This window comes from Typha latifolia, chromosome 14 (genome assembly GCF_019914945.1).
Source record: "Typha latifolia isolate L0001 chromosome 14, TyphaL0001v2, whole genome shotgun sequence".
NCBI classification, from domain to species: domain Eukaryota; kingdom Viridiplantae; phylum Streptophyta; class Magnoliopsida; order Poales; family Typhaceae; genus Typha; species Typha latifolia.
The window spans coordinates 1,970,475-1,984,849 of record NC_133099.1 but is presented as its reverse complement, the minus strand read 5'-3'; the positions used below and the strand labels follow the sequence as shown (position 1 = coordinate 1,984,849).

Genomic DNA, 14,375 nt, shown 5'->3' with positions numbered 1-14,375 from the left:
TCCCCCATTAACGGCTACGAGCTTTCCAAGAATCTTATTTAAGCATAACTGTGGGGCCTAAGAACCTAACATTTTCATAACCAATCTTCTATAAACTATTACGGTTGACAATAACATAAAAGTAATCTTTCGACTATAACCAGTATTTTTTCATGTACTTGCCACGTCAGCAAATGTTAGCAATGCTCATAAACTACTACAAAACTAAGATAGTGTCATGTGGCTCCAATAGGAAGACAACATCGAATCAAATCGCTGTTGACGTATTCTACTTCATACATTACATCGGGCCTATGTTTCTTACCATCGATCCGTTGAATTTAGTATATTAATATTTTGAGCTCTTAATCGAGTCGGGCCAAAACGAGCTGGGTTTGGCTTGAGCTCAGCTCGACTATTTTTTGCGCTCGAAAGCGGGGCTCGAGTTCGGCTCGAGCGGCTCGCGAGCCGCCGCTATAGCTTGGCACCCCTGATTACTATTACGTATTTACGTCCATAGAATAGGCCTCTTATTGCCACGTGTCCTGAATCTTCGCGTACTCACGACGCTACCCGCCATATACGTAGGAATATTCCGTTATGCGTAACGGCAGGACGTCATCTCGCCGTTATATATTCTATAAAATGGAGCTCCTCTTCTCAGTCGCATAGTCACCACCCTTCTCCTATCTCCTCTCGCCCATCCGAAGCCTCTCGATTCCTCTCCTCGACTCTTATTCTCTTCTTCTTGTTCTTCTAGATCCGAGATCGATCTCTAATGGCTACCGTCGCTGCGAGCCCTATCGCCGCAGAGGAGACGATCGAGAAGCTCCGCTCTGCTGTCGCTGGCCTCGGTCAGATCAGGTGAATCAACATTCTCGATCTCATCAGGGTTCCCGTTATTAGTTTTGCCTTTTTGAGCTTAATGATCTCAGATCTGATGCTAGACTCTGAGATTTTTTTTCTTGTTTTTGACAGTGAAAACGAGAAATCTGGGTTCATCAATCTCGTATCTCGATATCTGAGGTAAATTTGATCCGGTTACTTCTGATCCCGTGGAATTTGATGCTTATTTCTTGATTACATCTTGAATTCGGCTTCGTTTTGTGTTTATTTTTGGTCATTGGTGTTTGAGACGTTGTTTACTTGTGCTGTTGATGGGATTCTAGTGGAGAAGCGGAGCAGATCGAGTGGAGTAAGATCCAGACTCCCACTGACGAGGTTGTGGTGCCCTACGAGACCTTAGCGCCTCCTCCAGAAGGTAATTTTTTTTTTCGCGATTTAAACGGATCTTCCATTTACTGCGTGTACTTTATTAGATCTTGTCCGATTATAAAATGTGATCGTGTTGTTTGGAATGCAGATCTTGAGGCAACTAAGAAGCTTCTTAACAAGCTTGTGGTGCTAAAGCTCAATGGAGGTCTCGGGACGACCATGGGATGTACTGGTCCCAAGTAAGTATGATTTAAATTATTACTTATTAGAATCTAAACTGCTGTATCCACCAATTCCTTGATATGTTATGAGATCAATGCCAACTTTGTGATGATTTTTTAATTCCGTGAGCATATTCTCTATTGTACAAAAAAAATACACGAATACCTATATACCTACTTGTTCTATGATATCTTTTGTAATTATGTAATGCACAGAATTGGTGATGTCTGTTCAAGGTTACATGAGCTTATAAATTTTTTCACTCTCCTGACACTCATTAACGTGACTGCTTTAATATGAATTATTATCTGTTGCAGGTCTGTTATTGAAGTCCGTAATGGATTTACATTTCTTGACCTAATTGTCATCCAAATAGAGGTATTATGATTTCTGATAGTCTACTAGTTCTTTTACATTTACTTTATTAATTGTAGGTAACTTATGTTATATATCATTCACAGTCCCTCAACAAAAAGTACGGATGCAATGTCCCATTGCTTTTAATGAACTCATTCAATACTCATGATGATACCTTAAAGGTGACTTTCGACACCTTCACTTTTCTAAACATCAGAAAACATTCTTGTTGTTATTATTGGCTTGCTAACCAATTTATATATCTTTTATGAAGATCGTGGAGAAATATTCCAACTCAGACATTGACATTCACACATTTAATCAGGTACATTTTTTCATCTTATTTTCTGATATAATTTCAGTATCTAGGTCATCTTGCAGTCTAGAAATTAGTCCCATTGCATGGGGCTCCTGCAAGTTGGAAGCTAGGGAGGGTACGATGTACAAACACATCCTTACCCAATTGCCAAAGAGGCTTCATGTCAGTCAAACCTGTGACTCACATTGTATAGTGGCAAGCATGACTGTCACCATAAGTGGCCATTTTCAGGCTGTATCACCTTAGTCAAGGGAAGAAGGCCATTTAGTTGTTTGGCAGCTGATCTGATCATGTCCAAATTGATTGTTATGCAGAGTCAGTACCCTCGTTTGGTTGTTGAGGACTTTTCGCCATTGCCATGCAAAGGACAGGCTGGAAAGGATGGCTGGTTAGTTATTTTCTATACTCTACATTAATAGCCATTTCAGGCAATGAGGAACGTACTTGGTATTATGACACTATGGTCGAGACCATTGGACAAATTACTTTTTTTGGTTTTTCCTCACTGAACTAGCTGCAGCATTGGCAATGGATTATGGGAAAAGGATTGTCTGAGACAGCAAATTCTTTTGTTTATGTCTGTTTGGCCACTTTTTGTTTGCTAAAAAGAAACACTTTCGATATTTATCCTTGAAGTACTGAAACTTAACTTCCTTTGATTTGCTCAAAGGAGTATGAGAGGCTTTTGTTTCAGTCCTCATTAAGTAGGTTCTTTGTTTGATTAAGAAGGTGACATTGAGGAAACTAGTATTTTTTTTTTTTCTTCTTGACTCCCATATGTTTGTTAGCATTTGTTTCTTGTTTTGTTGGCATTTATTTCTATCTTGTGGTTTGCCTCTGGTATGACAGAAGATGATTTAAGACTTGCCTTAAAATAGATGTGTTGCACCTTATCCAACTCTGGCTGGATTTATTAAAATTCATAGCAGCATATATGGGCATAATCTCTATGTCATAACTCATAAGGATCAATATGTTAGCAGTGAATTCTTTACTTAAGAATTTTCAAGCCATATAAGCTCAAGAATGTCAGTATATATGCAAAATTATCTTCAATATTCCTTTTGCAAGCAACACTTCACATAGCAATCCACCTTCTGAAAGTTTGGATCAGTCAAAAGAAAAAAGAGAAAAGAAGAAAAGTAGTATCTGGATATTTTCTCCTTCATACTTACGGCTGCATTGATCAACAATATCTAATTTATGGATTGCAGCATCTTGAATGTTTTGTCTGAATGTGTAGGTATCCTCCGGGCCACGGTGATGTATTTCCATCATTGATGAACAGCGGCAAGCTTGATATCTTGCTATCGCAGGTTAGCATGAGGATTGTACCCGTCACCATAAAAGCTAAATTACATTTTCACAATCTAAACTATGATTCAGTAATTTATATCCATGAAGAATAAAAAAGTACTATCTGCCCCTGAACCATATAAGGTGTAAAGATCTCTACCCATATGTTAGGGTAAAGGTTGTACATTTTAGATAGTATAAGGGGTGAAAAGATTTACAGTTTTTATTCTTTAGGGTTTCATGTGATACCGGGTCATAGTGGAGGGGGTGAAAAATGTAATTTAGTCATAAAAATGCTACCATTTAAAGTGTTAGTCAAGTTTTCTTATTGTCTTTGCTTATTTGTTAATTGATCCTATTTCTAATTTCTTTCAGGGCAAGGAGTATGTTTTTGTAGCAAACTCCGACAACTTGGGTGCTATAGTTGACATAAGTATCCTTATATTATGGTTGTAGTTGTAATTCCCAATTCAAGTACATTTTTGGAATTTTCAAATTGTGTTGTACCTTTGACCAACAAACACAGAGATCCTAAACCATTTGGTCAACAACCAAAATGAATACTGTATGGAGGTATTTGATTTCTTAACTTGGTAATTGGAATTAATCAATTAACTGAACCCATAACTCAAGACTTGTAGTGCTTCTCAGGTTACTCCAAAAACTTTGGCTGATGTTAAAGGTGGCACACTGATTTCATATGAAGGACGGGTTCAGGTATATGGGGGTTTGATTTTACTCTTGGTGCTATGCATTCACCATTATTTCTTGATATGAATATATGATATTAGTGATATTAGTGTTCACCCTACTTAACAGATTAATTTGGAAAACAATTAACTGGTGCTAAAGTTTAGTTGATAAATCTTAGTTATCCTTATGCCATAGCCACCTCAAGTTGTATATACATAGTTCATTTATATGATGAACTTTATCATGTGTTTCATGTCTGCATTTTTGTGCAATTCATATACCATTCCTTTTCGAATAAGCACCTTTTTCTATTGCAAGAATTAAGTGAATTCTGCTTTACATTATGCTGGAATTAGCTGAAGCATCTTATTACAGAGTACATTTGAACTGAAGCATATCCTTAAGTTAATTGCTAATGGAATACATTTTTGACATGTGTAAGATATAGTTAGTAACTCATTCTGTATCTTATTTTAGATCTTAAACAGAGTGCATTTGGATTGCCAGACACTTTATATTTGTATCTTTACTGATAATGCTTGGTTCAATTCTTTCCTGGCATTTTAAAACATTTTTCTTGTACAACACTTTTGCAGCTTTTGGAGATTGCACAAGTTCCTGATGCACATGTAAGCTCCAAAGTAGTTATTTAATATGTTTGGCCATTCAATTATTGTGTTATTGTAAACAAAATCATCTTCGACATGTCCACAAGCAGCACTTGTTCTGAACTTCTGATAATTCAAAAGGAGTATGATATTAAGTTGGCGTACTCTTGTGGCCCAGGTGAATGAATTCAAATCAATTGAGAAGTTCAAGATCTTCAACACCAACAACCTGTATGTGAACTAACAATTTATGCTAGAATGGAATATGCATCTTGATTGTATCTAACAGTATTAGATAACAGATGGGTGAACTTGAAGGCCATTAAGCGGCTTGTTGAAGCTGACGCACTTAAAATGGAGATTATTCCAAACCCCAAGGTGATAATCCATTTGAAAACTAGGTTTCCCTTTGACTTTCTCATTCAATCAGTTGTAAGTTATCTGACTTATCGTTAAGGAATAATTCTGATGAAGTGCTTAATTTCTAGGAAGTGGAAGGTGTCAAAGTTCTTCAACTGGAAACGGCAGCTGGAGCAGCCATTCGGGTACTTAAATAAATTGAGTGCTTGCTTTCTAATATTTGGTCTTTATCATTTGAAATTCTTAAGCATCTTCTCATGTTTTCTGTGAGTCAGTTCTTTGACAATGCAATCGGTATTAATGTTCCTCGGTCCCGGTTTCTACCAGTGAAGGCAACATCAGATTTGCTGCTTGTGCAGGTTTGTATGCTCTTTCTGGCTAGAATTAACTATTTAACATGAACCACTGTGGCTTACTAAGGAAGGTATCCTATTGCAGTCTGATCTTTATACCTTGGTTGATGGCTTCGTTATCCGCAACAAAGCTAGAGTAAATCCCTCAAATCCCTCAATTGAATTAGGACCGGAATTTAAAAAGGTAAATCTTTAAATGACTGTGCTGCTCTTAAAAATTGTGAGTTTAGATTGTAAATAATAAATCTACCAATACTTTCAGGTTGGCAACTTCCTTGGTCGCTTCAAATCCATACCCAGCATAGTTGAGCTTGATACCTTAAAGGTTTCTGGTGATGTATGGTTTGGTGCTGACGTGGTACTTAAGGTAATCTTGCAAGTGCTTGCATTCAAGTCGTTTACCATGGGTGATTTATTGCCTTTGAACATTAATTTCCTTTCAGTGTCATTTTATCTTGGATAAGTTTAACCACTTCTACATTCTTCATCCATGACTTCAGAAATCCTCTTTTTGCATCTTTCCATCTTGACCAGTGTAGTTTGTAGGCTTCAAGCTATTTTATCTCTTATCTCTACTAATCTGGCTACCCGAATTCCCATCTATGAATTCTCTCAACAGGGCAAGGTGAGCATCACAGCAAAATCCGGGGTGAAGTTGGAGATTCCAGATGGAGCTGTGCTTGAGAACAAGGTATGAGACTCAAAATTTTCATCCCTCTCTGCATCCATGAATGCCGAGTTGCATTAGTAAACAATCTTTGTTCTCCGTGTTTCAGGAAATCAATGGTCCTGAGGACATCTGAGGAGACGTTTAAATTTCGTCAATTTTGTTTTATGCCATGTTACATAAATTTTACGAGGCCCTTTTGGCCAGTTTGAGCGTTGGTTCATGTTTGCATGCAGCTATGTGGATGTAATGCACATACCTCATTCAACATATAATAATGTATGATCATCTTTTCCGTGCATTCGTTTCCTAATTTAGGGTAATATGTGGTTCTTGCATTGATGTTAAGGTGTGATATTAACAAAGATATTAACAAAGTTGTATTATTTTGGATAATCATCTATTATACCATATGTGTATGATTACGGAGAGACGAGTACGGTCCTCCCAGTCCAACAACGCTTAGTCACTTTCCTAATAAATTATCATCCTATACTATTATTTGATGGGGCAACATACACTTGGCGATAATTCGTCAGTAATACGCGGAGTTAGTAAAAGTTAATAGTAGACTGCAAGAAAGAAAAAAATTACATCATTGCTATTAAACACTCTCAGTGCTACTAAGCCACTAAAGTTTAAAAGTGAACTTGGAGTAAGACTCTTCCTGGACTATGCTTCATTTAGATTCTTATACGGTCTGGAAGTATTACAGCATACTCTTAATCAAAAATAATAATATCTTCTCTGGATTGGTGTAAACTGCTCTTCAACTCTCAATTAAAATGGAGTTAAAAAGTATTCTAAAATCAAGAACCAAATATAAACGAAATGGAATTTGATTCTCTTTAATTAAATCATCTCGTTGGCCCACGTTCCGAAGCCCAGTGAGGTAATGAATGAATTATCGACGAGTCCTTAGCCACACTTACCGGCGACGATGTCCGTACTTTCCACTCCCTCCTCTCCTCTCCTCTCCCCTCCCATCGCTAGGAAAATCTCCATCTCCATCTCCGTTCCCTTTCTCCGATCCTCTCCTGTTACCCCATCTCTTCCTCCACTCAGGTTTGCGCGATTTCCTTAAACTAAACTTCGTCTCTTCTTTATCTAGCTCAAAATTTTTCTTGCCCTCTAAAATTTTAGGGCTCGATTCGTTGCTATGGCCGCCGCATCTGGGACTCGAATCCCGAGCTTCACGGCTGGATCGACGGCGGTGATGCCGCCATCTCACCCTACCTACGATCTTAACGCCGTTATCGTTCTCGCTCTCTCCGAAGACGCTGGGGATCGAGGTCTTGTAGCTCTTTTGTACCATTGCTATTAATTTTATCCTTGCAAATTTTATTAGATTATGATGTTGCACATAATAGAAATGATTGTTGATGGTTATCCTTCCGTTCCTTGTGGAGAGCAGGGGATGTAACTTGTTTGGCTACTATACCAATCGATGTGAAAGCTGAAGCCACCTTCATCGCGAAGGAGGATGGGGTCATTGCTGGAATCTCTCTTGCAGAGATGATTTTTAATGAAGTCGACCCATCACTAAACGTAGCTCCTTTCCCTCTTATTTCCCATTCATCTCAAGTTAGTGCAAAATATATAAGATACTTTTGATAATTTGTTAGGTTGAATGGTCTGAGAAGGATGGGAATTATATTCGTAAAGGCATGCAATTTGGCAAAGTGCATGGTAGGAGATTTCAGAATTTAGTTTGTCTTGATTATTAATTTATCGTATTTGGTAATGCTTATGCTTAATTGCTTATAGGTTGTTTTCTTTCTTAAGGATGTGCCCGAAGCATTATCGTTGCTGAAAGGGTTGTACTCAACTTTATGCAGAGAATGAGTGGAATAGCGACTCTTACGAAGGTGATCCCTAATGCAACAAATAGTAGTTGAGCCATATTCTATTTCTTGATTCAAGTATCTTGAAGTATGGCAAGTTCCTTTAAATAGATAAAGAATTTGTATTGTCCGAGAAAGATAGGTTATCTTGTTGAATAAGCACTCCTTTGTAGGTTATCTTGTTAAATAATCACTCCTTTGTAGGTTATCTTGTTAAATAGTCACTCCTTTGTAGGTTATCTTGTTAAATAATCACTCCCTGTGACATACCTTTTATTGAGGTTTATGAATATCTGATTGTCCATCCTGTTATCTTGTTAAGTATTTTTTTTTTCACTTTTGCAGGCTATGTCAGATGCTGCACATCCTGCATGTATCTTGGAGACAAGGAAAACTGCTCCAGGTTTACGTTTGGTGGATAAGTGGGCGGTCCTTATCGTTTCTCTTGCTCTTTTGCTGTCTTTTTCTCCTATTCTTTTCTCCCTTTCTCTTTTGCGCTTGCGATACCAACTGGTCTTTAATATTTCAGGTCCTGATTGGTGGTGGAAAGAACCACAGGCTTGGTTTATTCGACATGGTCATGATAAAGGATAACCATATATCAGTAGCTGGAGGTGTCACAAATGCAATGAAGTCAGTAGATCAGTTCTTGGAGCAACAGAATTTTACAGTTCCTGTTGAGGTATGAAGTATAACTGCGAAGTAGGTACTCATTTATGCGATTCTTTTAGTTGCGTGAATTTGCTGAACTCTTCTAGAATATTTTTCTCCTAGATCCTGTACGTATAAATTCTGCTTGTATGTATCAAATAAGGTCTAGGTTTCTGTTCATTGTAATCTGATCTTTGATATGGCATTGTGTTGGTAATTGTCATTCTGTTACCGTAGCTATTATGATTTATCCGTCATTTTTATTGTTAAAAAAGGATAATTTTTTTCTGCAATGCATGGTGTGGTCATTCCCTTTTTGTGTTAGTAATCTCATGATGTCTTGATACAATATCCACTTTAAGCCTGGTGATGTGATTTGCTGTTTGAAAAATATGACATTATGTCAAATTACTTCTGTGCACAATTTTCAGCGCTGTGACTTGGATTTCTTGGGCATTTTAATTTTCTGAAATCCGTCCTATCTATTCAAATGATTTCTATTTAGAACTTTTGAGCATTTGATTAGTCAATCTTTTTTATTTTTCATTCATAAACTTTCATATTTTCTACTGACTAGTTCAGATGAAATCCTTAATTTGGCCTTGACTATCTTGTAATCACTGCCTACTTTTTCTGGTCTTCTGTAATGTCTTCACTTCTTGGCATGTCTGTCTGCCACAACTTTATGTACTTTTTTCTCAAAATTAATAATACACTGAAATCTGAATCAGGTTGAGACAAGGACACTTGAAGAAGTGAAAGAGGTTTTGCAATATGCAACTGACAACAAGACTTCATTGACCAGAATAATGTTGGATAACATGGTTGTCCCTCTTCCTAATGGGGATGTAGATGTTTCAATGCTTAAAGATGCAGTTTTGCTGATTGATGGTAGATTTGAGACAGAGGTAACCTTTTCTTTCTTTTTAGAGCTTAAGCAATTCATAATGGTATGGCTTGAGGCATAGCATTAACAGCATCAATATGATCACAGGCATCTGGAAATGTTACAATTGAAACAGTGAAGAAAATAGGAGAAACTGGAGTAACTTATATCTCCAGGTACCAATATCTCTTCTTGTTTAATGGAAATTATAATCAATTCCTAGTTGTTGAATCCTCTATTTAGAGCATTGACTTTGCTTTCAAATCTTCTCGGAACCTCACACACCCCTTCCTAAGCAGTCATTTCACTGGCATAGTAGAATACATACTCTGCACTATTAACAAACAATGTAATTCAACTTAAATTCTCATTTATTATCAAACTTAGACAGTGGGATCCCTCAAGTTCTAACTGGTATTGTGCCTCATCCCAGCGGAGCACTAACTCATTCTGTCAAGGCACTTGATATCTCTCTCAAAATAGACACTGAACTTGCACTTCAAGTTGGACGGCGTACAAACCGCGCCTGAACATGGAGCTTCATTTTTCTTTACCCTAATACTAAGTATGCTTTCTCTTTCCCCTGGATTGTAGAAAAAACCTTCTTTTCAACTCTTCCAGACTTACACTTATATATGTTAACAGGTTATGGTTGGTGCATATATAAGAAAATTCAAGAGCTTCAAGCAACCACTGGTTGCAGCCGTCGAACCGATACTCTACCAACCAACCACTTGTGCAATCTCACAATAGCCACATGAGGATTAAACAAGGAGTTATGGTAGTTTCCTGCTTCTAAAGTTCAACAATTTATAGACGTTGCAATTCTTGAATCTTTCTGCCGAACAAACTCAACTGTAATAATCATGTGTTTCAACAAGGCTTTCGGTACTCGAGCCAACCTAATGATCATCTGGTAGGACTTCACTTGCATGCTTGCAGAATCCTTTTTGTACTGGATGGAGTCTGTCTCATTATCTATACATGTCATGAAGTAAGAAGCACTAGTTGGATATCCAGAACAAAAATGTGTAGGCACGCAGCTCGATGGTTGCAAGATTCTCTTAAAAGCACAACAGCGATAGGAATATATTTTTTGAACCTATCTAGTTTCTTGCAACCAATGTTCCGCCGCTGATTTAAGTGGACGACTCCAGCAGTATCATATCTTTTTTTTATTTTCTTTATTTTTATTTTTCCTCTAATCATCATGCCAATCGTAACGGCTAACACTACTTATAGGCTATTTGAGTAGGCCAGATAATTGGGACGTCACCATCCACATAGGAAGAAGATAAGGAGTAAATAACTATACTCTTATCAATAGATCTTTGAAATGTCGTTGATGAGGAAGACTTACAACATGGAAATTTAATTGTAATTATGCCGTAATTTATGCTCACCATAAGACCCTACCATAATCTCTCTCAAAAGAAACAAGAAAAATAAAAAGAACTATAGCACAAGACTAGCGGCTAATCTTGGCATTAAGTCATTTTTAAGTTAGATGATAATTAACCTCTACGACCAGCATTCTTTTATATGGATACTTTTATCATTTGTGAATTACACTGTAGAGAGTATTTGGAACTGTCATTATAACTGTAGATGAATCAAAAGAACTAGGAGTCAAACAAAAGTCCTATGAGAGAAGGTGGACTCTTTCCTCCAAAAAAAAAAAAAAAGAAAACGAAGGAAAAAAGGGTAGATTTCTAACCTTGTGTGGATCTCACCCACCCTTCTACCATCAAAGAGCTCACTTAATTTCCTACCATAACTTTCTGGATCCCATTCTTCTTTCCTCTCTCTCTCTCCCTCGTAGCATCAGATCCACCACAACATCAATAACTATGCCTCTGCCACACCAATTCTATGATGGATAATATAACAGATGACGAACCTAATTCCCATCTCCATCTGCCAAACCACATACTTTTTCATCGTCGCAATCTAAACTTCTAATTTTCAAATAATAAAAACAAAGTTTTAAGTATATTTTATTATAAAAATATACACCTCTAGTGTAAAAAATAAATTTATATATTTAGTTTAAATAGTCTAATCTTACTACTACTAAAATCAGAGCGAATAGCCCCAATCATACCACACATATTCATCAAAAAGGAAGGAAATTTTTGTGATCCCAAGCATTCTACATCTTCCTACTCATCTGTTCCTCCAAATGCCCTAATTTAAAAGAAAAAAAGATTTAAAGAAAATATTTACACCTTAAAAAAGAAGAGTTTTCCTTCTTAATCCCCTAATCCAGCAATCGATCCACGCTGTTCTCCGAGCACACATCTCCACCTCCATCCTCCCCATTATTATTACTATTCTCACCACTAACGTCGTCACCGGCTCTATTCCCATCGCCGACTCTCCTATGCCGGCAATGCCTCTCGAGCGACTGCAGTCTTCTCCTTATCTCCCCCATCTCCCTCTCCATCAAGAAAAGCCTCTCCTTTAACATGACGTTCTCCTCCGCCAACCTCACTATATTACTCTCCTCCTCCTCCTCGTCGTCGTCGTCATCGTAGCCTTCGTCTCCTCTTCTTCTGGGATAGACCATCTCGAACCGGCTCAAGTCGTGGTCGAGCCTTCGCTCGACCTCCACGTGCTCCTCCACCTCGCTCTCGCTCGAGCCATTTCCATCCTCCTCCACGAGCTCGTCGTCTTCCTCCTTGCTCTCGCGGAGGCGGATCAGGCCCTTCATGGACCCGTACCCGTCGACGCCCCACTCCTCCTTGGCCATGTCGACGAGGCCCTCGCGGGAGGGGGAGAACCGCGGGGTCGGGAGGATAGCCGGCGTCACGGGGCACGGCGAGACCAGCGAGGCGATCCCGCCGGACTTCTTGGCTCGGATGATGAAGGAGGTGGTGTTCCGAGGCGCGAAGGGGGCGAATCGGTTGTGCTTCTTCTTAGGGAAGAAGCGACGGGGATTGTAGCGGCTCTGGTACTGGGACTCGTCGCCGGCACCGACCCCGGCCGCCGCCGGAGGCTTCTTGACCTTCCAGTTGGGTCTTCCAGCGGCGGTTCCGGTGAAGACTGGTCTAGGTTTCTGGAAGCCCATCGGATCGTTGGTCGGCCGAGGCAGCGGCGGCAGCCGAGGCTGCCATATCCCGAAGCTTCGATTCATCATCTGCGACGGATCATTCATCGATTCCTCAAACCCTAACCCTAGCTAGAGAGATTAGCCGTTAGCGAAACCCTAACCCTAGATCGGAAGAAGGGATCCGTTAGTTTCGGTTTCGGTTTTCTTTGCCTTCTCTTCTCCTCCTTTTTCTTGTTATGATTTAATGCTTTCTTTTTTCGACAGGACTAAAAAACAAGGGCCTATTTATAGAAGGGCGAAGGAAGTGGACGGCTCTGATTTATTCCTAAAGGCTGAGCGTGCGGTTTCGATCGGTGTGGTTTGACCCGGGCGGAGAGGAATCCTATTCCTAGGTCGGTGTGTAAAAAAGAAAGGTTTGGGCTTTTTGCGTTTATACCCCTTTTAATTCTGCACCTAAATATTTGCACATTTTGCGTTCGTACTACTAGTAAGTATTTATTTAAATCTAACTAATCACGATTAAATTCTAAAAAAAAAAAGATTTTTTTATCATTGCTTAAAATGGTCTAGAAGCTATCCATTATTTTATCCGTAAAAAATTATCTTTTCTTTATGCAAGATAAAAATTATTGATAAATATTTTACACTCTAAATTTTAAAAAAGAAGAGTATTCTAATCATCTATATATTGTTTATTAATTTTAACGACAATCTATTAGAAATATTATGTTAAAAGTAATTTATAATGGAAAATTACGAAAGACTCAACTTAAAAGAAAAAAATAGCGGCAATTATATAAAAACCTCGTCTTATTTATATTTGGTTGGACCGCAAAAGCTAAAACTAACTCAATTGATCAAATTTTGTACTGGTTAGTTGGTTAGTTAGTATTGAGAGATGCCCATACCCACAAAAAAAAAAAAAAAAATTTAAAAAGAGGTTTTTATATTGACTGAATCTTTTGAGAGACATACATGTCTAAGAAATCTTAGAAGAGTATATACAGGCAAAAAATCTAAAAAGATTTATGAGAAATATCAACAATTATGCCCCCAGAGGACTATAACCATTGCCAAACCACCCCAAAGCTATCTCCTGAACGCCTGTAACTGGACTGGAATCCCAATAACATTATCCTTTTCTTTTCAAGAAAGTGTTTACCTCAGAGTGCTTCAGATGGGCAATACATAGATTTGCAGCTGTTAGAGGGGGGGGGGGGGTGATTTCTTTTGAAAAATTCCGTTGGAAGTGGTAATGACTATCTCAGTGATTTGATTCCCCAACCATTTCTGCTGAAACCGAAATTAATGGAACTTGGTTGGCCCCCTCCCTACCTTTCAAATCAGCTGCATGAGACAAGTTAGCAGTAGATGGGAATTTACTGCACTTAAAAGAGATATTTTAAGGCCTGTTTGGTTGTTGTTTAAGCATCTAAGTCGAAAGCTTCCATCAGTATTTACAAGTATTTATTCCATGGTGGGAGGACTGGAGGTTCCACCTTACCCAGATTTTTCGCCCAGATTTGCCTCTTTCATTTGATTTGTTTTCCATGTAATCCTGAGCAAGCCTACTGGATTTTCTGATCAACATTTGGATAGGGGAGTGTGAAGCCCCAAAGTACACACACGTTGTTTCTCTCCTTCCATAGTCCAAAGACCATCCATAGAAATCGTCCCAAATCAATCAAGTTCCCCTCATTGGGATCTTCTTTTATACTCTTCATATCTATATATCTAGTTTTCTAAAGTAAAGAAGGATCTAACAGTTTAATATACTTATAGATATATAATAGTAACACTAGAAACTTTTTAAGTGCTATAACTAATTAACTAATTCAATAGGTGATTATTTATTTTTTATTATAATTTCAGT

At 38.2% G+C, this 14,375-nt stretch overlaps 3 protein-coding genes across 3 annotated transcripts; 2 read left to right on the top strand and 1 right to left on the bottom strand.

Moving 5' to 3' along the window:
- Positions 1-588: 588 nt before the first annotated feature.
- Positions 589-6,370, top strand: LOC140800812 (UTP--glucose-1-phosphate uridylyltransferase). Its single transcript, XM_073155688.1, has 21 exons — positions 589-843; positions 958-1,005; positions 1,149-1,240; positions 1,343-1,433; positions 1,734-1,794; positions 1,878-1,955; positions 2,048-2,098; positions 2,407-2,480; positions 3,336-3,408; positions 3,764-3,821; positions 3,915-3,961; positions 4,040-4,105; positions 4,678-4,710; positions 4,868-4,920; positions 4,992-5,067; positions 5,178-5,234; positions 5,325-5,408; positions 5,488-5,586; positions 5,665-5,769; positions 6,022-6,093; positions 6,179-6,370. Exons 1-21 carry the CDS (start codon positions 758-760, stop codon positions 6,203-6,205), a joined length of 1,431 nt encoding a protein of 476 aa, XP_073011789.1. The 5' UTR covers positions 589-757; the 3' UTR covers positions 6,206-6,370.
- Positions 6,371-6,924: 554 nt separating this feature from the next.
- On the top strand, positions 6,925-10,394 carry LOC140800938 (nicotinate-nucleotide pyrophosphorylase [carboxylating], chloroplastic). The gene is made up of 11 exons (XM_073155873.1): positions 6,925-7,134; positions 7,213-7,361; positions 7,484-7,617; positions 7,695-7,758; positions 7,855-7,937; positions 8,259-8,342; positions 8,443-8,595; positions 9,296-9,472; positions 9,559-9,626; positions 9,884-10,015; positions 10,096-10,394. Exons 1-10 carry the CDS (start codon positions 7,010-7,012, stop codon positions 9,978-9,980), a joined length of 1,134 nt encoding a protein of 377 aa, XP_073011974.1. The 5' UTR covers positions 6,925-7,009; the 3' UTR covers positions 9,981-10,015; positions 10,096-10,394.
- Positions 10,395-11,562: 1,168 nt separating this feature from the next.
- Positions 11,563-12,758, bottom strand: LOC140800939 (uncharacterized). Its single transcript, XM_073155874.1, has one exon. The coding sequence runs from the start codon at positions 12,605-12,607 to the stop codon at positions 11,711-11,713; it is 897 nt and encodes a 298-aa protein (XP_073011975.1). The 5' UTR covers positions 12,608-12,758; the 3' UTR covers positions 11,563-11,710.
- Between the last annotated feature and the right edge of the window lie 1,617 nt (positions 12,759-14,375).